Source organism: Strigops habroptila, chromosome 1 (genome assembly GCF_004027225.2).
Source record: "Strigops habroptila isolate Jane chromosome 1, bStrHab1.2.pri, whole genome shotgun sequence".
Lineage (NCBI taxonomy): Eukaryota > Metazoa > Chordata > Aves > Psittaciformes > Psittacidae > Strigops > Strigops habroptila.
In genome coordinates this window covers 146,299,827-146,326,586 of record NC_044277.2, presented here as the reverse complement: position 1 = coordinate 146,326,586, position 26,760 = coordinate 146,299,827, and the positions used below count along the sequence as shown (strand labels likewise).

Genomic DNA, 26,760 nt, shown 5'->3' with positions numbered 1-26,760 from the left:
CAGTCTTACAATCAGATTTGCCCTGGAAAATCCAAACTGTAGTCAGCTTCCATGTGGGTAAACCATCTGCTTCTGCTAGCTGGACTTCTAGCTAAGGTCATTATTTAGAAGATGCTTGTCTCTGTTACTAATAGCACTTATTACTACAACATCAGCTTTAAAAATACGATGTATTTTCCACCATCCGTCATTTATTTACTCTTTGATTTCATTCTCTGTAATATACAGGCTCTCTCATTACTGGCAGTTCCACTTTCAGATTTCAGATGCTATTACAGCATTACTTAACTGTACCATTGCAGTAATTACAATGTAGTGAAAAGACTGTATCTCCTTATGCAGTTTGAAAAGAAAAATAATAACCTTTTTTCATTTAATCCCTGTCTGATCCCTCGTCTTCTTGCAGTCTCTGTTGCTAAGACTGTTGAGATGTCAGTCGCTTTTCTTTGGTTTATTTACAGTTCCAACTTCTTTGGGCAACCTGTTCCAGTGCCTCATCACCCTCACAGTAAAGAACTTGTTCATCACACCTAATCTAAATCCCCCTCTGGCAGATTAAAGCCATTCCCCTTTTCCTGTCCCTACAGGCTCTTGTTCAAAGCCCCTCTCCAGATTTCTTGTAGCCCCTTTAGGCACTGGAGCTGCTCTAAGGTCTCTCTGGAGCCTTCTCTTCTCCAGGCTCAACCAGCCCAGCTCTCCCAGCCTGTCTTCATTGATGATAAGGTCTTGGGGTACCCTGGTCCCACCTTTGTCATGGACTTAGAAATCAAAGCAAATAGTTAGGATTTTCTGCATCAGTTACCTCCTATGCGCAATGTGGAATTAGGATGACAATAGTTAAATTAAATGGAAGTCATTAGACTTAAGATCTCTATTAAAACCCTGTGCTGTGATTCTCAGGAGGTGCAATGAAGACTTAAATGTGGGGCGGGGGTAACAGAGCTGTGTATTGCCTAGTTTCTAGAGTAGAGAAGAAGGAAAAGGAAGAAAGCCCAGCAGTCCTACTACTTTATGGAGGTTTCTCAAAGCAGTGCAGATGTGTTTGCACACTAAAGAAACAGAGTACAATAATTTCTTAGTAGCAATATTTTTTGTTGCTATATTCACAATTTATTCTTTGACTTACAGTATGCCAGTGCATGGTTTTGCATCACACATGAACAAAGAAGTCAGGCACCATCATTGTGTAAATCTGTATATGAACCAGAGTAAATAATCTCTTCTGTCTGAGAGGGCTCAACACTAGATAAAGTAAAAGCCTACCATGTACCAAGCATGATCTAATTGCATGAAGCTATTCTTTTTGGTTACAGGTGGGTTATATAAGCAAGCTTGGAAGAGAACAATCTCAGATTGAACAGCTTTTCCTTTTCCCATGAGAAACCGCTTTTATTAATGATTTCGAGGACAGTGCTTTCCAGAAACAACAGAGAACATGATCTCTGGATAGTGTGGATGGAGCATTATGTACGAATTTGAATAATATGTCTCCAGACAATTCAGCAGCACCTGTGGTACTAAAACCATCTATTTATATTCCACACTTCATGTTTTTGGCAGCTTGATGGGCTGCATGTTCCATCATTCTGACACAGTGAAGCAGAGCTCAGTGTGACTCACTGGAACAATGTGCATCAGCTGCTGGGATTGAAGTTTTTGCTAAAGCATCACCTATTCATCTATTTAAAACTAGACGTATAAAGACAGTTTGCTAATTACCTGAATTAAATGGATTATCTGAATACCTGTGATTCTTTATGACCAAACAGAAATGCGTTATTTCAGATAACGTGTTCATGTCCATTCCGAGATGCCCAGGAATCATTCATGTTGAACTGAATCAACAACCCTGTCTGAATGTTCAGCACTCCTATTAAACTCACTAAAAACTTACAGGGCGAGTTCACATTATTGGACTACAGTACCCAAGAGCTGCTGAACCAGTTTCAGTATCACAATCAACATTATTTGCAATATTCAGTGAAAGAATCTCAGTAGAATTACAGTATATCATGGAAAAGGGGAGTCATTGAAGGCTGAGAGAGAGATTGTGCACTTAGTATATATTTGTGCACTTAGTATATATTTCTACAAGCCATTGACTTGATTGGGAACTGCACTGATACCCTCTAATCTCCAAGGGCATCACCGCAGCACAGCGAGGCTGTCAGGCTCAGACCATGTTTCTGGTGGTCAGTCCCATCAGTTAGACAGTAGGCACATGTGCTTGCTGTTGCTTCAGCATGTCCAGTCAGAAGCTGACCACTTGTTCAGCTGTTTCCTCTATGAATTAGAGAGGAAATCACATCCTCATAGAAATGCTTTCTTCCTTTTTATCTTCAGCCTAATTAACAATGCCATAATTCCATCCTGAATATATACTTTTTGGCTGCTTGACCTATATTACCCCTCCTCTTTTTTTCCTCCCTCTTTTTAAAAAATAGCACCATGAATATAGATATCTTAAAGGAAAGAAATGCATCACAAATTGCAAAAATGTAAACTGGTCTTATTAAGGACAAGAAGATACCGCAGTCAGATTTCATTATGCATATGTTATAAGAGTAATTGCCTTTTGCAGTTGCGAGGCATTCTATTTGCAGGCTGGAGATATTCATGGATACACAGCACATAACAAACCGTCAGCTCAAGAAAAATAGGCTGAAACCATTGCCACCATGTTAATTCAGACAATAAAGAAGTAATTAAATGTCTTTAACTGCCTTCCTTTTAACTGTCTTTCACTCAAATTGCTTCCCCCTATTATTCATTTTTACCCTTATTGTAAATGTATCCATCTTGTAAATGTTCATGTTTGGTGGCTATGGACAGCCCTTGGAAAAATGGGAGACTCTGTGCTCCCTGACTTGTGAAGAGGTTAGGCAGATAGACTGTAAGGAGCATAACATTGAGAGTAGAAGGAAATGCAGAAGTGAAAATAGGTGTAGGATTCAATATAGCCTGGAAAATAACATTACGAATATAGGTGTTCAGGGAAAAATGAATAATGTAAGTTGGAAATTACTCCCTCCAGCGTGGTAAAACCGGCTATTCAGGTGGTGGTCAGTTCCCAAAAAGGCTAATATAAAACAAATTCTTCTCCTGCCAGCTTCTATGTCCTCATATAAGCTGTTTATCCTCTCTCCCTCCAGTTCAGATGTGGATGCCCCACTTTTGCCAGTGCCCATACCAGGGCAGGAGGAAGGGGCATTTCCTGTGAGTCCGCCTCTCCTTGTCCCACTGTAGCTTTCCTGGCCGCACTCCTGGAACTGGTAATGGTTCCAGGCGGAATATGGTCTGTGAGCAAGAGGTTTCTTGTTTTTAAAAACAAAGATCAGGTGCTGAAAATGAGAGCTTGAAAGCAATGTGTAAATGAGAGGAAATCAATCAAGGGAGGATGTGATATGAAGGTGGTGAGCCAGACAGGCCAGAAGAGGTTCTGAGGAACAGATAATACAGCCTGCAGCTGGAAGCTTGCTTCTGGAGAGGGAACGAATGTGACATGAGAGCAGCTGAACAGACATACAGCTCCTCTATTGGTACCCTGCATTCACTGGGATCTGCATGCTTTCCTGGGAATACACCAAGTTTCTAAAACAGGCCTGTGCCCTGCTCCATGGCTCACATCCACAGAGGTATGTGGGTTATTTATTCCTGTTTTAAGAACTCACCTGTCCAAATTAGTAACAATTCATGGGCTGTTATCTAGCTCGAGCAGTGTGCAGAGCTCTGATTTGGAGTACTTCTCTGAAGGGAAAAAGATCTGAAGTGCTTACGTGGGAACTGAGTGTCTCAATCTCACTACGTATTTTTCTGGTCTGAAAGAGAATTCTGCCTTCTGTGCCACCTAGATTGCTGCTGCTTTAATCCAAAAGCTGAAAATGTTTGAGTAAGAGCCAAAATAATGATGGAGGAGATTTTTTAAAAATCAGAGATTGGGGATTTTGGGGTATCCTCAAAATAGGTATGGGGTTTCCTGTAACTGACATTTCACTCTTGACAGTCCTGAACAAAGAAATAACAGCAAAATTAGGGTAGCCATTGTGTAAAATGCTTACTTTACCCACACAGTTTTGAGTATGAAATAGGGCCGTATGTTTCCACCACTGTGATAGGCATATTCTGATGCAGTATTTTTCTCTACATGCTCTCTTTTTGTACCAGTCTTGTCTCCATATACTTAAATGTCATCAGCCCTCAAGGGACAACATCACACTGGTTTGTTGAAGATAAAGAATAAAATATGAATGAGAAACGTTTACTATAACTCTATGGGGAAAATACAGATAGCATAGAATCTCTTGTCCAGTTTACAGTGTAGAGGGATATTTTTGTCTTGTGCTTGTAGAATCACATGAATATTTATTTCTGCAGGCTGTGGCTTCCTTTCACCCTGAAAGCTCTGAAAGCATCTATCCAGGTTTTTTTTCTTCAGCCCTTTCATTATGATCAAATGAGTTGGCTTGCTAATTCCATCATTTAAGCATTATTTGAATGGTACAGAAGCTTTCTATGGTACTTACAAGACAGTAAATCTGTGCTGATTTTGCTCATAATAACCAATGCGCAGTGGGGCTGCTCTTCTCACCTTAGGGATGGTCAGGAAACAGAGTACAGGTTGTAGGTATTAATAGTGGCTTTCGTGTGCTAATCCAAAGCACTGTCTGTCCCGCTTTCAATCACTATGGGTATTTGGTTAGAATTAGCAGAACTGTGTTTCTGTTGGGAAACTGCTAATCCTGGTCTCAGTGCTGTTGAAACGCGGGAAGTTTTTCGCAGGAGAAAAGAAATACCCTTCCATCCACTGGAACTACTAAGTATGAGAAAAGCTAGTAATAAAACCAAGCTCCTCCTGCCAATTGCAAGCCGTGCTGCATTTGGGGAAGGTACAGTTTTGAAAAGTAATGATAATTTCTTCTAAAAGAAAGATACATTCTGTGGTGAAGGTTCTCAGTTGAATTGGAGCTTGAAGATTTATAAACCCAGCACCTTCAAGAAACACACATCAGGTCCCCTCAAAGTTGCCAGATGTGAATTAACATGGAAGAATTTGTATGTGATGCTGGTTTGTGGATCTTTAAGATGTTTTCATATGTGTCTCTCTCTGAGGTGCAAAAATTCTCCTTCTTTGGGTTCGTGAATATAATTCTCATCTGAATTCAGCATGTTTAAAAAAAAAAACCAACCAACCAACCAAAAACCAACACACACCAAGTTACTGGAGTTGAAATCCAGGAAACCCAGACTACTAACCCCATATGTCAGAAGTATTTCACACCACTTAGTTAATTTTGATCAAATTGGCTACTCCCATAAATATCCAAGAATAGGAATTAGGAAATTATTCAGGCTTGTGGGTTTGAAATTTTCTTCCTTGATCCCCTGTTCATACAGAATTGGGGTATAGTAATGGAAGGTGATGGATATGCTAGGTGTGTTAGAAAGCATGCATGAGAAAATACTATTCAATGTTTCTAACAAACTGGTTTTGCTAATTTATAGCAAACTTCTTTTGTCTTTATAGAAAACTTCCCAAGCAAGCACCATCAATTTTGAATTGTTGATGAATAAGAGCAATGGTGAAAATATCAGTTGTTTGATTTGTACTTTTCCTTTTTTTGGTGTTCATTGTGTGTGTATATATATATATATGTATTTCCAGAATTGTGAAAGAAAGCAAGTCATCTAGAGCATTCAAGAGCAGCAGCAAAAGTGGGATAAACTGTCCCTTTCTATATCCCTCAGCCTCTCTGGGACCAAAGGGGCAGTTTGGTGTCCTGTGCCCAGCACAACTAAGGTGTGCAGCTGAGTGACTTGCAAAGATTGGACCTGTTCTCCTGGCAGGAGTTGCTATACAGTATTTATGCCGCTTGGGGAATACTGGAAAGAAATGTATAGAACATGGAGATGACTAAAGAAACATGAAAATTAACGAATGGGGTGCAGAAAAGTCATGTAGACTGTTGCTGTGATAAAAAAGGGCTGATTTTTATTCCATTTGTGGTTGGTGTTAAGAAATCAAGCTCAAAGAAAAAAACTGCTCCTGTACAGCTGTAAGCCTCGTTCTGTCTTTGGATGCTTCTTGTGGTCCGCACAGACCTCTTGGGCCTTGGTCTTCCAGTTCATATTATCTGAGGAAATGCTATGTCAGGTATAGTTTATCAGAGCGTGACTCCTGTTCCCACATCAGAGTGACACATGTGCCCACTGTGCACTCTATGCGCAGAGCGACAGAATTGCCTGCCATTCGCCATATCTCACACAGAGGTCATCCAGACAGCGTATTTCTGTGGATAAGTCCAAGAAGCAGATTACAAATCTGCGAGGCAAAATCTGCCTGGAATTCTTCCTTCTGCTCCAGAAGGGAGCAGGCTGTTACTGCTGCTCCAGCCAGCCTCCAGCCAGCCTCCTTCCCCTCCAGCTGTCTTCTTCCCACCTGCCACAGACCCTCTTCTTCTTTTGCACTGTACTAAGTGGTCATTTTGTCCTTGTTTATGAAACAGATCTGTGCGTTTTACAAAGGATGCAGAAACTCTCTGTTTTTACTGGGGTTTGTGGTTATTGTGGGGCAGCAAGCACAAGCACTTGTCAGAGGCTGCACACAGTCTTTATTGCAGACAAGTTACAATGTGGTTTGAGGCACACGGGTTGAAAGCCAGCAGGAAAGCAGAGCAAAAGAAAAATGTTGAAGGAAAACTGGGGGGAATGAGCACTGAGGCCCAGCACTGACGTGAGGCAGTGTGGCAGAGGGTGAAGTGTGGACAGGCAAGATGTATTACTGGCAGAGCAAGAAGTGTCAGGAGATGCAACCAGAGCATCTGTAGGTCAGGCCCTCTGCTTTTATTTGTTCAGTGCAACCTGTCGGGTATAGTGCCACACCAATTACCCCTTGATCTTTGGTGGTGAAGAGTGCAGCTCTCTGGTAATCAGTGCCTGGACAGGCACAGGAGACATCTCAGCAGGCTTTGAACTCACTGCGCTCAATTCCTCCACTCCGAAGCCCACAGCTAGTAGCATTCAGGAATACCTCTAATCTTTAAAAGACTAGCAGGCAACTACTAAAAGCTTGACTGGCAGCACTAGGGAGTGCAGACTTTCATTTCTAAAGAGAAACTGATAAGCAGTTCCCCAAAGGCCATGGGGGCTCAGGAGGGACAGAAACGTGCTGCAGAGGGACCTGCAGGCAATGGCACATAGCTCAGGGAGAAAAGCAGTGAGGAGGCCACAGCTGAGCCTTCTTGGCAAGCCACCTTCCCATTCCTTACTGCCCTCCATATGCAAGACAAATGCTGGGACTGCAAACAGAGCAAGGCACCTCCAACCCCTTAGTAACCAGAGTTGCAGGATGCCTGAAACACGTTCACCAGGAGCGACATGCACAGGTTGGAGATCTGATGTAACAGGACAGTAAATTACCCATCCTTTTGCTGTTTGAACAGACAAGGAAAAAAAGCTGATCTAAAAAGCTAAACTATTTGTTGACATTTCCGTAGATACAAAGACAAAACTCCCGTCCTCCTGCTCTGCCTTTTACAAAAGCTTGTCCCCTGCTGCCATCTGATGGAGGATTTTTTAAAGCGGTGGAATAGATCAGGTACCTAGATAACGTCAGAGCAAAGAAACTTGGATTCTGCAAGATGCTGAAGTTCAACGATCATACAAGAAAATAAAAGTTCAACACTGAGACATCTGTGAGGTCACCTACCTCGTCCCTGTAATCCTGCTGAAACCTTAGCCTGGTTATTATCATCATTAACTTCCAGCACTGAAAAATGAACTATGTTGTAGCAATACCATGTATTGTATGCATTATTCTTCCCTCTCAAATACAGAGCTGATGGAGGATTGATGCTTGATCTGCCACAGATCTGCATGAACTTTAGGAGAGGGAAATAAAATAAAACAGCCATAAAAGAGAAAGTGGTGTCACTCCTGCTTGTGCTCCATTCGATGTCAATGGGAGAGTTGCAATTGAATCTTTAGAAAGGGTATTATCAGTCCCATATCTGGCTAGCAAAGCTGGCACAAAGCAGCAGTGATGAAGAACAGCAGCCAGTGAACTGAAAGCAATAACACTGCAGACAGGGTGTTTTCTTAAACCACTGGTCCCAGGAGGTGATGTGTATAAATAACAGGTTTGTTTACTGAAGATATAGTGGTTTCAGTCACCAGTGGAAGCAGTGGATGCAGTCATTCCATTACCACATGATACATGTTGTGAAAAAATGGATGGACAGACCATAGTCTAAAGAGCCAGTCTGTTTGATTTGTCTGCCTTCATTAAGAGAAAAAAGGTTGTCTCTTTGAGTTGCATCTAAGGAGTACCAGCTGGGTCTACCATTAAACATGGTTTGCAAAACAAGCCAGCCCTGATGTTTAACACCCTGGCGATCTCTGATGTCTTTTATATAAGTAATAAATCAGTGTTTAATTTTATGGCATTACGCGTTACCCAGGAGAGTCATTTAGCAAGTCAGTTTTAGCGTAGTGATAAAACTTGGAGTAATGGGATTGAAGCTGCCACTTCTGGCAGTTTGTATTGGGCAATACTACAAATTTAACTTCCCTAACATGTATTCAATTTAGATTTAATAAGAGTTATTATATCCCATGTCCATTAAAATTGGATTATTTATTGCAAACAATTATGAAGAACTAGCTATGGAGCTGTGGCTGCACATACCAGATTTGGCCTCGGAAGTGCCAAGCGATGTCTCTCTGTGTTTTTTGTGAAACCAAATGAGGATGAAATTGTAGATTGTCTTCCACATCACTTCAGTCACCATAGTGGCATTTGTGAATATTTGTCCCCTTCACAGTGAAATTGCCATGGATGTAGCTCAGAAAGGGGATGATTGATGAGGAACCACTCCTGGAAACTCTGAGGAGACTTTCAAGGTCTCCCAGCCATGACACCAAATGTAGTGGATCACAGGGTAAACGCCTAAGTCAAGTTTTCTTAATTTCTTCAAGTGTAGTGCAGATGAGCTGATGCCCTCACCATCTCTCCTCTCACACCTCTTTCATTGCTGTAACATGCAGAGAGCTGGCTATCCGCCTGCCAACAGGAAGTATGGCTTCTCTCATCTCATTTAGCACACCATTAGGGCTCTGTTAGGTTCTGCTCAGACTAATATGTGAGTAATCTGCACTGACCTCACCCTGCCAAACACCCCAGTCACAGCTCCACATGAGCTAATGCTGACAGAGCCAGAGAGTGGGTTCAGACTAGTTGGAGAAGTAATGTGGTTGCAGTTGTGTGGGCCAAGAAGATAAGATGACAGCTCTCCAGATGTGTAGCAATCCATCAGTAACATGAGAAATAGTAGCAAAGCTGTAAAAAACCCCCAGATAAACAAGGAAACTGATTACCAGTGGTGCATAGAATACGTGGTCAGCTCACCTGCTCTGTTGATCAGTGCTTAAAGTTTGAGCAACCTAGTCTAGTGGAAGGCGTCCCTGCCATACTTCCTTTTCTCCAGGCTAAACAACCACAGTTCCCTCAGCCGCTCCTGATCAGACTTGTGCTTCAGGCCCTTCACCAGCTTCCTTGCTCTTCTTTGGACACACTCCAGCACCTCAGTATCTTTCTTGTAGTTGAGAGGCCCAAAACTGAACATAGTATTCAAGGTGCAGCCTCACAGTAAAGGGGGATGATCTCTTCCCTAGTCCTACTGACCACATTATTTCTGATGCAAACTCTAATTGATACAAATTTCTGATTAGATTCTGTTGGCACATTCCCTGGAATGTCCATACTGAGGGAACTGATGCAGTCATAGATGAATAGACAAGGCTTTGTGTTGGTGCATGTGATGAAGAAGCTTGGATGAGAGAAAGCTTCATAACGAGATATATTTTGGAACAAGAAGGGAAGAAACGAAAAGCAACAAGAAACAAGACTGATGGCTGTCGGCTTTGCTTCAGAACAAGCTTTTTTTGGTGTGACTTATTCTCCCCACAAAAGATAAGGTTTTCTGCCTGGACTTTTTGTTTGGCCATTTGTTTTTGCTGCTCTGGGCTAACTGCTCCTGAACTCTTCTCTTCTTCTGACCCTCTTCCTGGTAGCTGACAGGCATTGCTTGAGGCTCAAATGGATAGTGGCCATTAAGGCAGGTACTGGTTTCTCTTCCTCTGCCTTTTTTGCAGTAGGCACAACCTGTCAAAATACTGACACATTTGATTAGTAGTGGTTACCTTCAGACAGGCCTGTGTTTAAGCACCATGTGGAACAAAGGCCCGAGTCCTTCTGTTTGCTTAGATAAAATACAGGATTTGGAGTTGGGTCTCTCTCTGACAAGCGTGCTCACACGCCAAGCTTATTAGAAGGACAAGAACTTTTCCTTTTTCCCTTTTTTCTGCTGTTCTTTTCTGAAGAGGTGATAGTAGCACTCAGTTATGATGTTTGCTGGCAGAAAGCCCAGCACAATTGTTCAATGTCTGGATCCTTTTTGTGCAGAAACCTGGGATTAAGCCACCTTCGAACAGAAGTAACATCAGATCTTGTCAATATCTAAAGCTTTCTATAGTTGGTTATTACCCTCCATGGCTAGATGTGACTCTTCATGTTGCCTTTTCAGTCATTTTGATTTCTGTTTCCCTCAAGATTAAAAGTCATGGGAACTTTTTCAGGAGAAAAGGTTTAATCTTGTACTTTGAGAGGCTGGTCTGCTAAAGCTGCTCAGCAGGAATACTCACAGGAGTTAAGGCAAACAGAAAACTGGGCATTAGGCTTTGCGTCCAGGAGGAAAAGCCATGCTTGCCATGTTGTTGTAAAGCTTAAGCAGGCAACCTGAACAGAGTTTTTAAAAGCCTTTCAAAGCTTCGTGTGCCTACAGATTTTTTTCCTCAGGCTTTTAATTCCAACCATCTCTCTCTCCAATTTTGGTAGTGTCAGATAAAATTTGTTATAATGTTAAATAGGTTGGATAAGCTGAAGAGATTTTATAGCAGTGGCATATTCAAGTTGTAGAAGGACTAAAAGCTATTAAGGTCAATATACCGTTTCCTTATTTGCATCTATAATTAGTATCAGAATATGTCCTATCTGTTTTAAAGAGTAATCTTATTTATGCACTGAATTACTGGTTCATCTCATGAAAGAAAGGAATCCATTTTCTCTTAAAGTGAAATTTGGCACACAATTTTCCTATTATTGTTTCTTTTTGAAAAGCATTCCGTTAAGGTGATGACACAGGAGTAAGATGTGTTTGGTTACCAGATGGCAGATAAATAATAATCAGCTGATTAAAAAGTGTGTTTCATTCTTTTTCAAGCCGAAATTTATAGATGTGTGGATGGGGGCAAAGGGGGGAATGAGAACATAAAAAAAAAGTCCACACTGGTATTAATTTTCAAATCTAAAAGAAGTGGTAACAAAAGAGGAAGATGCAAGGCTAGAAGCTTATGAAGATGAAGGCTAGACTTTGGCTTACCATCTTGCTTTTGGCAGGGCAAAACCCAAATGACCTTGCAAATACCATCTTTTAACCATAAATTTATCTGTGGACTCAGGGGATGTTTGCTCTTTAGTTATTTGAGTAATGAATAGGCTAGGCTAGACTAGAAAATTATAGACATTAGAAAGGAGTAGAAATTAGAATAGAATGGAATGGAATAGAATAGGAAATAATAGAAAACCTACTGATTTGATAACCTGCAGCTTTTCTTTCCCTGAAGAGAGGGACTGCTAATACTGTTGCAGAGTCAGTGAAAACATTTATGAACCTTAATATGATGCTTCTAAGTTGCTCTGCCCTCTGATGGGGCAAACACTATCAACTGCCATTGAAACTAAAGAACTTGCCTTTGCCTTGTGGTGTCTCTTAAAGGAAATAGTGCGGATAGGAACTTACACAAGAAGACTGATTTTGCTTAATAAAAACATAACCAGTACTATCATAATAAGTGAAAGCCAAAGAAATTGCACAATTACTCATCTTATGGAGAGAAAAAGGGGGGGGACCAAAACTCATAAACCAAGACAACCACAAAAAAAAAAAAACCTAGCAGGGCAGGTTTAATCTGCAAAATAAGCTTTCAATCTCTCATATTTGTGTACTTCTCACAATAAATATTCGTGGACAGAGTTGTCCTTAGGCTACTCATAAGGAGACCATAAACATGTTTCTTTACTTCCTATAAGAGTTTGAGCTTTTCACTGAATCGTGACCTTTTTTTAAGGGAAGCAAACCAGCCCTGTTCTGAAGCAGGACCTGGTGCTCCCTCTCTGCAGAATTCATACATTTTTAGATGCAGCTGGAGTAATCCTCTTTGCTGGCACCCTGTTCCCAGCCCCATTGCCTCAGCACTCGCGGCAGCTGTCTCACTGTGCTCAGCAAATGGGAGAGAAAGGACATTCTGCCGGTTGAACCGTTCTGCTTGAAACTCAGTAATGAAATCAGAAATGACAAGGTGAGCTTAGCAGAGACCGAGCTCTGAGATTACTTTTTTCCTAACCCTTTGCTGGCCAACTCTTTCGTTCACATTCCCAGAAAAAAATCTATCATTAATGGGTATTCCCAGGGAAAAAAAGGCAAATTTGAATATATCATTAGCTGGCACTCTATTCCTTCTGATTTGTTTGTTTGGGGTAGGATTTTTTCTGGGAATGAGAAGGAAGGAAAGAGGGAGAAGAAAAAAAGGAGCATGGGGGGAGAATGGCTCTCTTTATTTGATACTACATTATTTGCCTTTGAGTGCTGGCACTGAAGAGATGTGAGAGTATTATATCTAGAGCAAAATGAGAAGACTGGATTGCTGACAAATACTGACACGAGTACATAATAATATATATTAGAACTATTTGTTTGCACTGAGACAATATAATACAACAGGGGTGTCGGTTTTTCATTCAGTGCGAAAGCAGAGTTCCATTTGGTTCCTCCTCATCAAATTTTCTATTTTAACCTGTATTTATGTGTATTTTGAGCTCCCAAAGAATACGTAGAAATTCAGAAACAAGTGGCTATAAACACAGTACAACAGCAGACCTGAGGAGGTATCCCCAGGTCAGAGCTAGTGATGGTTGAAGCCAAATGCTCTGTTCAGTGTGTTCTTAAGCAAACACACATGTAAGATGGCTGAGAAGGTGACCCACCATCACATGCACAGACTTGGTATCACCAAGATTTGCCATCTTGTGTCTAGTTTACCAGCTGTTGTGATTGTTAGTCATTCCTGTGAATGACTACACAGGAAACATGCAATGCTGGTTACAGGCTGCTTTCAACTGATTTTCAAGATCAGTTTTCACTCTAGTGACTAAGGTCAAGGATGAATCTGAGCCAGAGCATCCCCACTTAGAGTGTCACACTGCGGTCAAGGAATTAGTACGGGCATACGTTAAGTACACAAGGCACAGTGCAGCACTATATGCACTAAGGAACTCCAGCCAAGCTGGTGCAGGTAAATGACAACAGTGCAGCACAACACAGAGAGCCTGGCTTGGTGTAACCGGGTATGGGAAGGCTGTGCTGGCCAGCTTCTGCTCTGGACTCACTAGCCGTTCACCGCAGTGCCTGGATAGGTGTACATGCTCCAGTGGCCTGGGTGCACCCACACAGCTCAAGTGCTTCCATCTCCAGGGTTAGCTTTCATGTTGTTCCTAGGCATTTCTTGACTTGGGTCAGTGTTTCCTTAGAGAAACACTGCCCTGGTTTCTGTCCTTCAGGGGATTTCCTTCAAGAACAGAGACTGTCATGCAACAACGAATTCCTGTGGAATTAGGTGGTTTCCCTGCATCAGGTCCTGATACATGTCAATTTCTGTGCAGTCAGGTTTTATCTCCAAGACAGCCTTTTAACTGTATGTTTAAAGTCTTGGTTGATCCAATACAAGCAGATTTTGGTCCATTTCTGCCTTTGTGCAACTTCAGACTGTCACTCATAAAGACTATCTTTTCTTGATGAAGAAAACTATAAAAGCCAGTGTCAGAATACAGCTCTTTCCTCTGGCAGAAGAAGAAAGACTTTGTAGATCAAAGCGAAGCACATCTCTGGTATCAGGGAGCCCACTCTCTTCACACCTTTGGAGTAGTTTCTTATTTAGACTAAATACAGACCAAAGCTGCTCTCCTTTGGTGTAGCCTGAACTCCTTCTCAGCACCAAATGCCTGATCTAGTAGGCATGATAGTAAGCATGACTGATGTTCCCTTTCAAAAAGTTTAGATCTGCCATGGCAGACAGTTATTTCTCTGATAAGTGGAGTCCTAAGGCGCCTTCTGCTTTGGGCTGCATGGTATCACAAGTGATAGAGTGGCCTTTGAGGCTCAAGCAGAGCCTCAGTAAAATTCACCAGCAATCTTCAATGATCAGTCACTTATTAAATGCATTTATATTTATATTTGTATTTATATTTGTCCTGGGTTTGGCTGTAACAGTTATTTTTCTCCTTCCTAGCAGCTGGTGCAGTGCTGTGTTTGGGCTTTAGTCTGAGAACAACGCTGATAACACACTGATGTTTTTAGTTGTTGCTCAGTAACGTTTACTCCCATCAAGGACTTTTTCAGTCTCATGCTCTGCCAGTGAGGAGGGGCACGGGAAGCCGGGAGGAAGCAGAGACAGGACACCTGACCCAAACTAGCCAAAGGGGTATTCCATACCACAGCACATCATGCCCAGGATAGAAACTGGGGGGAGTTACCCGGAAAGGAGCAATCACTGCTCAGGTCAGGCTGGGTATCGGTCAGTGGGTGGTGAGCAATTGTATTGTGCATCACTGCTGTTTGTTGTTTTCTTTTCCTTTTCCCCATTTAGTTTTATATTCTCTCCCCTTGTTATTTCCCTTATGATTATTATTACTGGTGGTATTAGTAGTGGTTTTGTATTATACCTTAGTTACTGGACTGTTCTTATCTCAACCCGTGGGAGTTACATTCTTTCCGTTCTACTCCCCATCCCTCTGGGAGCAGGGGAGGGAAGAAGGCGGGGGGGAGCGAGTGAGCGGTTGCATGGTTCTGAGTTACCAGCTGGGCTCAAATCACGACAATATTTATATTGGAAAGAAATGTTGTAACAAGTAATGTGATATGATGGGTATGTTGGTCATCACGAGAAAATGACACTCATGAAGGGTTACAAAGCACTGCGAAGAAACATACGTTTCTTAACACATAGTGAAATATTTCTCATCTTTGCTTTTTAAGTTTTGATAGATCTTTTATTTATGCATCTATAGATTTTTTTATCCATAAATGCTGTTGCCACATTGGTATGTTGCTGTTCAAGCAGGCAGAACGATGTTAAGAACTGTGTTCTCTATTTTCAATATGTTTTGACACTCATTTAATGACTTCACACAACAGCAGTGCATTCCGATAATATGAAAGGTAAGGAGTAAATTTATGGAAAATTATTGTCAACACTTGTATCACAGCAGTGTGTTCAAATCCCAAGTTCAGTACTCTGCTTCAATAAGAAAAGCTGCTTCTTCCAGCCTAAGATTGCAACCACAGTTTGCTGTGTGTATTCACGGTCCTACAAGATCAAGATTCAGAAAGACTTTATAAAGGAAAAGAGAGAATAGGTATTTCCTTCACCTCACACATCTTGAACTCTGGAGCCATAAGCCATAAACAACTTGGCCAGGGTCATGTGTGATAAGAATGTCAGAGCCAAGAAATTGAATTTAGGATGCCTGGATTATGGCATAGTGCCTCTACCCCAAGTCATCCTTCCAATTCAGATAAAAACCTTCAGTGCAAGGGATTCCTGTTGTGTTCTGGTACTCTAATTTTAGATATACATGCTTTTCCCACTTTGTGCCACACTTTGTAAAATGTCTTAAGGCAGGTTTTCTCTGCAGTCTTCTATTGTTATATGCCAGGTGAAACATGCCTAGTCCAAATTTCTGGATGACTGTTCAATAGAGAGATATTTAGGATGGGAAAGCCTAGGAAGGGAGGGAGGGAAAGAAATGGCAGAGAAAGAAAGATCTCTTTCTTTCTGAGACATCTTTTTTTCACACTTCATTTTTTCTTTCATTGCATATTATTTTGGCTGAGATGGAAAAGATTTGGGAAGTAAGCATTGAGTAAATTCTCAGATTTGTATAAATTGAGTGTGATGCCATGAACAGTAGAGCTATGCCAGAATGACGTGAAAGAGGTCAGAATCGGATCTCCTGTAGATGTAGAGGGGTGTTTGTTTTCACAAACCATTTCACCCCCAGAATACTAATTTTATTTCATTTTTTCAATGAGATTGATTTTCTTGTCATTTTCATTCAAGCCAGAACCAGATTTCTTTTTCCTGTTCATTGTTCATACTTTCACAGAACGGTTTAGTTCGGAAGGGGTCTCTAGAGAAGTTAAACGTTTGACAGAAGTTGTTGGTACTAGAATTTTTTTAAATGCTAAAGCAAATAATTCTCTGTTGCGGGGTGCTATGTATAAGTCTTTCTTTTATATGTATCTGTAAACTCTGGTTGGTTTAATCCTCATTAAATTCATAAGGGCATTTTTAACATATATATACACTTAAGATTCTCAGTCTCAGTGCTGCTGAGTGACATTTTATGTCCATAAGAATTTTATGCCTAGCTGCAACAGGAGTGCAATAAATCCCGTTTTCTCTCTCCATACAATGACCTATTTAGTCTAAAAAGAATTTAGTGTTCTGATTTAGCTTTTGCTATTACACTACATGTATTTGCTTGCCTCACCTATATGGTATTTGAAAAGTGCCTCGCCAAGGAGCACGAGGCACTTCAAGTGCCTGACAGATGCAATTCTACAGTGAGCTCACCTTTGCCCATGTAACTTTACTCTCTGATAACAATATTAACAATGGCACTAATGGTAATGTGAAGACTGAAATAGCTGGATAAAGGGAATATAGACAGGCACAAAGCTCTAGGGGACCACTTAATACAGGAAACTTTATAAAACTGAAATTTTGTGAGTACTCTTCATTCTTGGATTTCGAACACTGCTGAGATAGTGTAAGGTCTAGTAGGATCACAGTAAGATCTTTGGGAACAGTGGTAGTCTTAATGGGTAATTTTAAAGCTAAGAAATAAGCAGTGAATGGAAGAAAGGCTCAAATACAGCCATGTGAGAAGTTTCTCTGCCAGAGATGATATAGAAATGAATCATAAAATTACTTTTCAAAGACCCTCTTGCAAAGTCTAATATTAGTCACTGAAGGGGGAAAAGCCTAGATCAGCATAGGCGTTTCAAGGTGTATGTTCATGACCAAAGCACATAATAGAGCAGATGTTCTAGGCAACATCTGGGGTGAAATGGTACCATAACATAGACTCCACTGGTTCTCCTCAGTTCCTAAAGGAGACTAAGACTGGGAGGCCACAGAGGTATTAGGCCCTTGGCTGTTTGGATTCAGCACAGGATGTCCATCTCTAGAATTCACATTCTCCACAACTGCTGTTAATTGATGGCCTAGAAAGTATAAATAGCAAACATCAGTAAAAACCTGATGCCTAGGAAATAAATTATGGAAAGTTGGACCAGGAATAACGTTACAGTTATGTAAAACCGGAGTGGCACCATGAGAATGAAGGTTAGACTTTTACTTCTTAAGTTTCATGTACACCTTAAGTATTTCTTCATTTCTGTGGAATTGGATTGGGACATGAACAAAGGAGTCATTGAAAGTATATTTCAACAAATAAACAGTAGAATAGCATAACTTTTGTATTAGTAGTGCACCTGCTGAATTAAATTAATACTTCAAGCAAATGGTTTTAGCCATAGGTTTCATCAAAGCTCGGAGGACCATGATTCATCAAAGGACCTAGTCATATCTTGTGAGTTAAATATTCTCAGTTTTAGTTCAGAAGGCTCTGAAATCCATCTAGTAATAGAAGATCAAGCAAAATAATTTGATGATCTCTGTGAATAACAGGTAATTCTGGAATCAATGACATGAAGAATAGTTAATGTGCTACATCAAGACTAAATTGCATCTTACATTTTAATTCTGAAGAACATTTTCTGTTGTGAAAGTGGAGCTGCTCAAGGAGATGACAAATCAGATGGTAAGATAGCCAGGACAGTGAGGCCAGATCCATAGCCAAACACCAATGACTTTGAAGCCAGACATGGAACACAAATGTCACCCTAAGCATAGAAATGTTCCTCCAGAAATAAGAAAATGTAGAGGGGGAAAGCTGCATAGAGTACATTCTACATAGAGTACATAGAGTACTGTACAACCTAGTACATTCTTCTTACAAAACTTAATTCCAGGGGTAGCAAGTGGGAATAGCACTAGTAGAAATGGTTACTAGATATGTTGTCCACATGGTGTTGGGCCAGTGCAATGGCTCTATGCCTCTCCTGAACTCTGGAGTGCATCTCATTGTCCGCATACCTAGCCAGGGATCTGGAGAGCAGAAAGGAGGGATCTGAGAACTGCAGTTCACCTCCACAGCACAGGGAATAAATTTAGTACCACAGAGGAACTGAGCTGTTCAGAAAGGTCAGTGTTTTCTTGCATTATTGTCCTTGTCTTTGCCTTGCATCTTGCACAATCACACGCTAGGCATACAGTGATTATCACCACCAGTGTTACCAGATGGGAATTGTAAGCTGTTAGAATTGCTTTGCACAGCTATAAACACCCGCCAATAGCTATGTGGCTACCAGGTCCTCATACTTACTAACATGGCTTGTGGACAGCAGCAGGTTCCTGTGTTTAATGTTTACCATTTTGGCATCATGGCAGGGTTCCCACACACTGTGTTGGCTGTGGCACAGGGGTGATCAGGCTGATGTTCGCAGGTCAGTTACTGTTTAAGAAAATTCCCTTGAAAGGACACCAGTTGACATGCGTCATTAAAGCTCCATCAGCACATTACACTGCTCCAGGTTGTAAACCATGCCAGATCAGGACCTTTCCTTCTTTAGATGGATGAAAGTAATGATGCCAGCAGTGACATGGTATGCATCGTGACTAGGTATTGTGACCAGGAGGCAAGACTTCTGAAAAATGATCTTCCAAAGATGATTGCAGGTAACAGAGCGCGTGCTGGAAATCTTTCTGCATCACTGAACCTGTTTCACTGACTCCACATTTCAGTGATGTGATTGCACTTTTCCCTCACTCAGCAAATAGAGTGACTGGCAGAGTAAAGCAAACTTTTTGTTTATATCCATTGGTCTATGTCTTGTGTTATGTCACTTGAGAATCTTTATGAAAACAGGTAATTTATAACAGCAAGGAGGTAAACTGCTGTCCATCTTGCTGCAATCTGAATGTAAGCTGCTTTGCATCCTTCATTACTGACTGTAGTACTCAAGTTGATCCCAGATAATAGGGCAGAGACTCTTTAATTTCTAAATAAGCAATTTAAGGCTAGCCTGCATTTGTAATTCCTGAAATGCAGTTACCTTCTCCCCAGTGTCTTGTTCTGCATAAAAGAGAGGCTTTAGACCTTGGGCCTGTGTGAAAAGGTGACAGATTGTATAATGAGATCAGTCATTGTCACAGCAATGGCAGGCATGCAGGACTTCTGGCATTTGCAGTAAAAGAAGAGGTGTCAAAGGGCTGTGGATGAAGACCAGCCAACCTTCCCGCCGCTGGAGGAGGCAAGGACATCAGTGGCAGATCACCACCCAGGTGTGCAGAGGCACTCAACCTTTTTCAGGATCTCATTTTCAGAAAAGATACATGCAGTGAACTTCCAGGAGAGAAGCCTCAAGGAATTACTTTGAGTTTGAGATGTAGTATAGAAATCGAAGAGGTTAAAAACCGTAAGCACAGTATTGCAATCTCTAGCTACAGTCTGTGGCTGTTGTACTAAGGATGCAAGGCCACAGCCGTGCCAGGCTTGCACTCTTTTAGCCCCTGCCTCAAGCTTTGGTTTAGCTGAAACACCACTTTTTTCCAGTGGCAGAGGGCTATGCATAGTTTGGTTTATTTTTGTTTATCTTCTTATGGTATAACCACATCTTATATATAGATACTAGCAAAAAGTAGTTACTCTGTGCAGAATGAGATATTGATGACTAACATAATGGTACGATGCAGAGGAATACTCACCCAGTATGATAGCAGCCATCTTGAAAAGTGGGAATATGGGATTCAGGGCAGAGGAATACAGGCATGGGCTGATATAGGCCTGAGCACTGACTGATACAGGATCCCAGGGCTATAAACAGCTCACCAATGATCAGATAAATTCAGTAGTGGAACTGGGTGAAACTGATTTCAGAGCTACCAAAGAAATCAAGTAGTATATGCAAAACTTACCACATATAGTAAATTATATATACATTAAGCGTAGTGAATGTTGATGTAGTGTAGTAAAACATGTGGCAGAGAGTTGCAGACCAGTAAAGAATAAAGGTCTGAATGTGTGGTAGCACAACCAAAAATTACACCAAGCAGATAGATACTTCAGTGAGAAAGAAGAAGCCATTAGCATCGTAGTCCTCCTGGAAAAGGACTTGGGATGCTCATGGCTTGCCATCTTTGTTCTCCTCTCCCCCAACACACACACCTCCTGCTCAGGCTGCACCTGTGCTTGCAGCCCCACTCAGATTCGTGCTGTTGGCAGAAGAGGGCCTGCCTTGATTGAAGGTTGCAGTTACACCTTCCAAAATAAGGTACAACTTAGTGCGGGAGATGTTGCCAGTTTTCCTTGGCTTTTCTTTTGTTTCCTGAATAACTTGTGACGTTCTTTTTTTATTGGAATATCTTTCCTCCTTCTTGTCCCTTATTTCAGTGAAGTTGGATAAAGTCCAACAACGAATTTGGATTTCATTAGGCTATTTCCATTCATGGTGCAGATCTGAAGACTTGAATCAAAGCTACGATTGTCACTGTACTGGTACTGAAACTGCTCTGAGCGTGCATGCGTAGATTCCTCTCTCCCAGAATGGAAAAAAGAAGAAAGGAAAAGAAAAAAAGCAACTTGATTTGTTGAGCATAATTGTGTGTATAATCTGAAACCATTACTTTGTGGTACGGAACAGTTTTCCATTCACACATCCATCTTCTCTGAAATATAAGACTATTCTTACATTTTATTCACATAATGGTTTTGATAGAAAATCTGTTTTGCTGCAGATGAGGGCCCTGGAGGTTTTTGGTCTATTGTAATACATAAGAGCTGCCTGACATTGCAGCATTCGTTCTCTAGTGCTATTGCCTAGCAGGGCTAAAAGCACTGACGTCTTTTACAGTTCTGCTATTGCCATTATCCATTTCAATGGGGTTTAAATGTAAAAGTGAAATTGATGGTGTTAAAGCATGAATTTCAATCACGCAAAGAAACAAGATATTGATGGGGGCTAGCAAGGGAGTTCTGGACAAAAATACTGCAAGGGAGAAGCTGGAAGGCTGATTGCTATAAGCCCAGTGACTCTTATAAAGTTACAGAGCTACCTCTCAGTAAAGGATATCGGCCCATGTTGCATAACGAAGGACAAGGAGAATTTATCCTTATGAGTATTATGGCAACCACCTCCATCTCTTCGCTGAGGTGGGACTTAATGGGAAAAAATCTTCAAGTCTTTATTCAGCTTTTTATCTGAGATTTAAGGTGTCCCTTCTCATTCATCTTTGTAGTCTGGCTGATTTCTTGTAGCTACAAACTAACGTGCTTCTTGTAAAAATCATACCTTTGTAATTGTAGTGCAGTGAGTCTTTATGGAGCAGTAGAAGAGACACTTTGTACCATACAAACACAGTAACTCAGGGTTAGCAAAACTAATGAGAAAGAGGTAAGGCTGTTTTGCAGGAGCTTAATGAGTTCGATTTTAATTTCCACAGCAGATAACCAGAGCTGTGAGCAACCTTGACACAAATGGAAAACAGAATCACAAAGTGTTATGTGGTGTATTGAAGCACCTCTGGCACAGCTATTGCTCTGACCCCTGCTTGGATCCAGGCAAACATCCATGACAGAGTTTCCTCTGGGGCTGTGGTCAGCTCTTCCCTTGCCTACCTCTGCATGCCCCATGTCCTAAGGCTTAATGCCATCACCAAGAAACATGCAGCTTTCTGAGAAACGCAGCCATGTTTTGGGAATCTCCACATTTGTCTTGGGTTGCAAATGTCTGAGAAGGGTTGTGTGGTGTTGTGATTTATTTGTATTTGTGCTTCCATGACAGCAGCATGCTCTGTACCTGTTTAACTGGTTTAAATCAAATTTAAATGCTAGGGAAGCTTAAAACAGCAGAGTTACACAACAGAGCTGTGGTCTGGTTTACAGAATTATAGATGAGGTTATAAAGAAGAAAATGAAATTATAATGTTATTTTTTTAGACTGTTCTGTACAATAAAAGTTCTCCTTAGCTGTTATAGTATTTTAGCTCTCTGGAGGGAGAAGGGCAAGAAAAAGGATGATCTTCAAAATAGAAGCCCTTCTGCCTTCTCCAGTTTAATGTTTCCAAGCCTACTGCGTCCCTGAAAACTACAGTCCCTCCTAGCTTGAGTGACTTTCTTACAAAGCAGAACCTTTTGTGCAAGGCTTTCTCAATCATGTCCCATAAGCATACCATTTTGTAAGGTCCTGTTACTCGTAGGCAATAATCATGACACAATAGTTATTAACAGGATGGATTACAAACTTAGCATTTAGGGTGTTCTTTCTAAATAAACTCCCTTTCCCACTTCCTATTAGTTTGGTGTCCCTGCTGCATAACATCTATTCTGCAGTTTAAATCCCAGCCTCAATTTCCTCCATTTACTTCTTGCTAAGCCTAAAGTGGGAGAAAAATGCTTGTAGGATCAATATGTTCAAACCATTTGAGGAAAGGAGTGTGACAATGTGCCCAAGAAATTTTGAGGCATAGTGACTGACAAAGATTCCTAGCAAGCAACAATAATAGTGTGTGTAAAGTGGATTTTTATTCAAGATTTCCTGAGGGATCCCCTTTCTTAGCAAAAGATACTATTTGGTGATAAAAATCGTTATGTACATTTAGCAAAACATTTCTCTTGTATTCTTAATAAAATGTCTTTTTCCTCTGAAAGAGTTTTGGGATGAATGTGTACCAATGTGTGAAAACATGATTTTATCTTTATAAGAATTTGTTATGAATAGTCTTTGAAACGTCTCTCTCAAGCTGCAGGTTTCCCCATTCAGTCTGCACTGTTTGTATTTATCCTCTTGCCAGTAGCAAGCATCTGCAAGTATCTGCAGCCAAGGCTTTCTGCAGAGTCAGATCACAGCATCTGAAATGCCATGTCCCTCCTTAGTGAGGGACCTCTTCAGTAGATTAGATGTAGGACTAAATAAAAATGGATTGATTTTCTTTCAACAAAATGGCCACATGCATTTCAATACAAACCCATCTGCCTGACCCTGCAGGGGTACTCAGTAGTGGTAGTCCTACTCGGAACTGTACTGTGGTGACGGTTTGACATTCTTAGCCATATGGCTGGATCCTGTTAGATAAACCCACAGCTAATACGAGTCCTAAAGACTCTGAAATCTATATTTTTCTTTAAAAACTAAGAAAGTGTAATCTTCTCCTCTGACTGTACAAAGGAATGGCCGCATACAAGTGAAAATTAATTCCCTTTAAAGGCAAACCTGCACTTTGGTTATGCACTGTCATGGTTAAGTATTTAACCCAGAGAGTCGCAGCACTGCAGACTGAGTCTACATTAAACTACGCTTAATGCTTTCAAGTTTCTGAGATCATTAAAAAGATAAAATACTACAAAATAGTTTCATGTAGCAGGTCCTACTCTTATTTACTGGATTGCAATAGTAATAATAATAATAATATCCTGTATTGCAGTGGAAGCTACAGTTAAGGGACTAGGGTCTCACGGTGCCAGGACTTGGCAAAAAGCATAAGATCCTGTCAACGAAGCTGTTGTCAATGCATCAGTGGAAGTGATTAGTTAAGGTAGGTGTCTAGCTTGTAGTTCTTTAGCTGTGTGAGGCTCACAAAAGGTGTAAGTATAGTGTGAACATGGGACTTGTGTGCGGTGACGGCTGGCTGGATGATGCTGGTCTGTAACCAGCATCCTCAGCCAGAGGAGGAAGGCTGGCAGCAGAGCCCATTGCGGCTGCACTGTTTGGCTGGATGGTGACACAGCTGCATACTCGCCCTGGTATTTGGGGTGGTGAGGCGGCTGGGGAGCCCTTCTCAATGAAGAGATATTTGTCTCCATTAGTACTTGAATTTTGTGTTCTTTGTTGTTTAGGCTTATAACTTGGGTAATATTCAGAGAATGAAAAGGCAAGGGGCTAAAATACTTGATTTAGAGAGATATGCAAGCTTTCGACAAGGTTTTTCAGGGCAGCTGAATTAGCTCCTTAACGAGGATTGCATTAATATATTCCTGACTTTTTGTCTAAGTCCTACTTACTTCACGTGATTTTATTCAGTAAGTGGAATAAAACCTATTTTGAGAGTCTGCCAGCATCTAGCATATCTGTAGCACCCAGGAGAAGGAAATGTAGACGTCCAGGTACATCTATAAGTTGGAAAGTGTGTTCAGGATCCTGTGCTAACAGACAAAGCGCTCCTGCACATAGACCACAAGCAAGCCTAATAGTGAGGGAGCACTCTGAAAAGTGAGAGATAGAAAGAGACCTGAGAGCACGAGTGAAAAAATTCTAGACCTTTTTTATCTGCGTTGCTTTATCACTAGGTATGTTTTCAGAGCAAGACTTTGCAATTAATTAGCTGAGTTTTCTTGCCTATGATATGAAGATTATTGACATTTTTATAGAAATTATTAATAAGACTCAATCTGGAAATTACCAGTTTGTCTAAGTAGGGTAAATAGTAATACATCTTGAAAACCAGCTGACATAGCCTAACTGGTTAATTCACAAAGCTATGTATCTATGTTATGAATGCCCTTTTCATCCCCTTTGCACTGCTCACATGTGCCTGCACACACACACATACACACAGAATCTCAGTTACAGTTTTCCTAGGATGCATTAATGTAAATGTAAATTAAAAGCTGCTTCTTTTTCCAAAGCCTCTCATTCTGCATTCTTGAGAAAGGCAGAATTAAATGGAGGGGATGGGATTAAAATAAGGAAGGCAATAGTACACATGCATTTAAACCTAAAGCCTTCTTCAGTTAATTCAGCTGTTCAATTTAAATTTGAATAGAGATTAATAAATTACACAAATTATAACACTTTGGACTTGCATGTGGGCCAGTGATGTTATATACGAGCAGTGTTGAGCTTCTGGAGCTTCAGTATGCTCATTCATGTTCATCTAGTCCTAACCAGAGAAATAATAGCATTATCACCTAGTTCAGTAATCAGATAATAGAAAACTCATCTCTGGGAGTTTTGACTGGAATGAAAAGTAGTTTCTTGTTGTGTTTATTAGCTGGAATACTAAGGACTCAGCTGTGGTGAGGTAATGATTGATAGCTTAATACATTTCTGAATGTGGATACATAAGCATCTTGATGAAGCTAGAATTAGCTCTTTCAATCTCTCACTGGTTTACCATGTCTCCTTTATCTTATGAATTTGTCTTTGCAGTGTAATTCTACCTTGCACAGAATGTTGACTGGCATGCTAGCTAAAGTGTTGTTACAGTTCTTCACTATTATTAATTATAATATTTTTCCAATGGAAATGTGTATGAGGACTACTAGGGGTATGTGTTAATGGTGTCTGTATTGCTTAGCTTAATTTATTGGATTTTTCCTGTGATACGTACTAATAGACTTCTAATAGACATGGCTACATTTTCAGAAGAAATGGTTGTAGTTATGTAGAGTAAATTTGAAAACAAGTTACGTGTGAGGCAATGTATGAAAACAAAACATATGCCTTAGGTGAGGCAGTCACCAAATTAGTGTTTTGCCCATCTGTCTAATCTCCTATGAATTCAATGTTACTATACCAAACGTGTAGTAGCAACGCATTCGTGTATGACTGAATATGATAAATTAGGAACTTGAAAATAAATGTACCACTAACTTGCTCTACCTTCTGAAACCTGACGGTCTGTATCCAGAAAAACAAAAAAGAGGTAATAGAATCAAGGTGTTTGGGGTTTTTTTCAGCATAGACAATGCTGTAGCATATATTGATGTTAAGAGCTTCAACTTTTCAGACAGCTCCAGTGGAGCACTGAAACATGTATCTTTTTTCTCTATACCATGCAGGGAATTACTGGAATGCAGCTTCTTTTGTTACTTCATCATCCTACCTTCACTTCTCCACCTTCCAAGGGGAAACCAGCGCAGACATCTCTTTCTATTTCAAAACATCGGCTTCAGATGGGGTGTTTCTTGAGAATCTGGGGAACACTGACTTTATCAAATTGGAGCTGAAATGTAAGTATGCGCTTCCCATCACTCTTGGCACCTGAAGCAGGTTCATGTCAGATAGTAGGTTTCAAGAAATGTGTAACATTCAGGAAAATGTGTAAGTTCACTAAATTCTGGGGAAAAACTTCCAAATCAAGCTGCTTGACATATTTTCAAGTTGCCTTATGTGGGAGAAACACTTGAAGGATATTTTGATTGTTTATTGAGGAGATAAGCACAAAGAAGGATAGAACTGGTTGACACCGACCTGAAAGGATTTTTCAAAATTGCATGCCAGATTTATTTCTTGAAAGTGTATGTCTTCAGCTTTGTTGCTTTTCTCTTTTATTTCATGGCTGGTTTGGAAGTAGGGGAAAAAAAGAGAAAGAAAGAGAAAAGAGAGAGCATCTTAATCAGCTCTGTAAAGAGCCAAAGAGCCGAAAACTTGCATATGATATTTAAAAGCCCTAAAGAATCTCATAAAAATAAATCTTTATCAGCATTATCTGTTAATAAAATCGCTGATCTGAAAAAAGAGGTCA

General features: G+C 40.7%; 1 protein-coding gene across 1 annotated transcript in view; it reads left to right on the top strand.

Moving 5' to 3' along the window:
* Nucleotides 1-26,760, top strand: part of CNTNAP2 (contactin associated protein 2) — a 1,011,284-nt gene that overhangs the window by 877,097 nt on the left and 107,427 nt on the right. Inside the window, exon 16 of the mRNA XM_030508582.1 lies at nt 26,075-26,245. Coding sequence (XP_030364442.1) covers nt 26,075-26,245 — 171 coding nt within the window. The remainder of the gene's footprint in view (nt 1-26,074; nt 26,246-26,760) is intronic.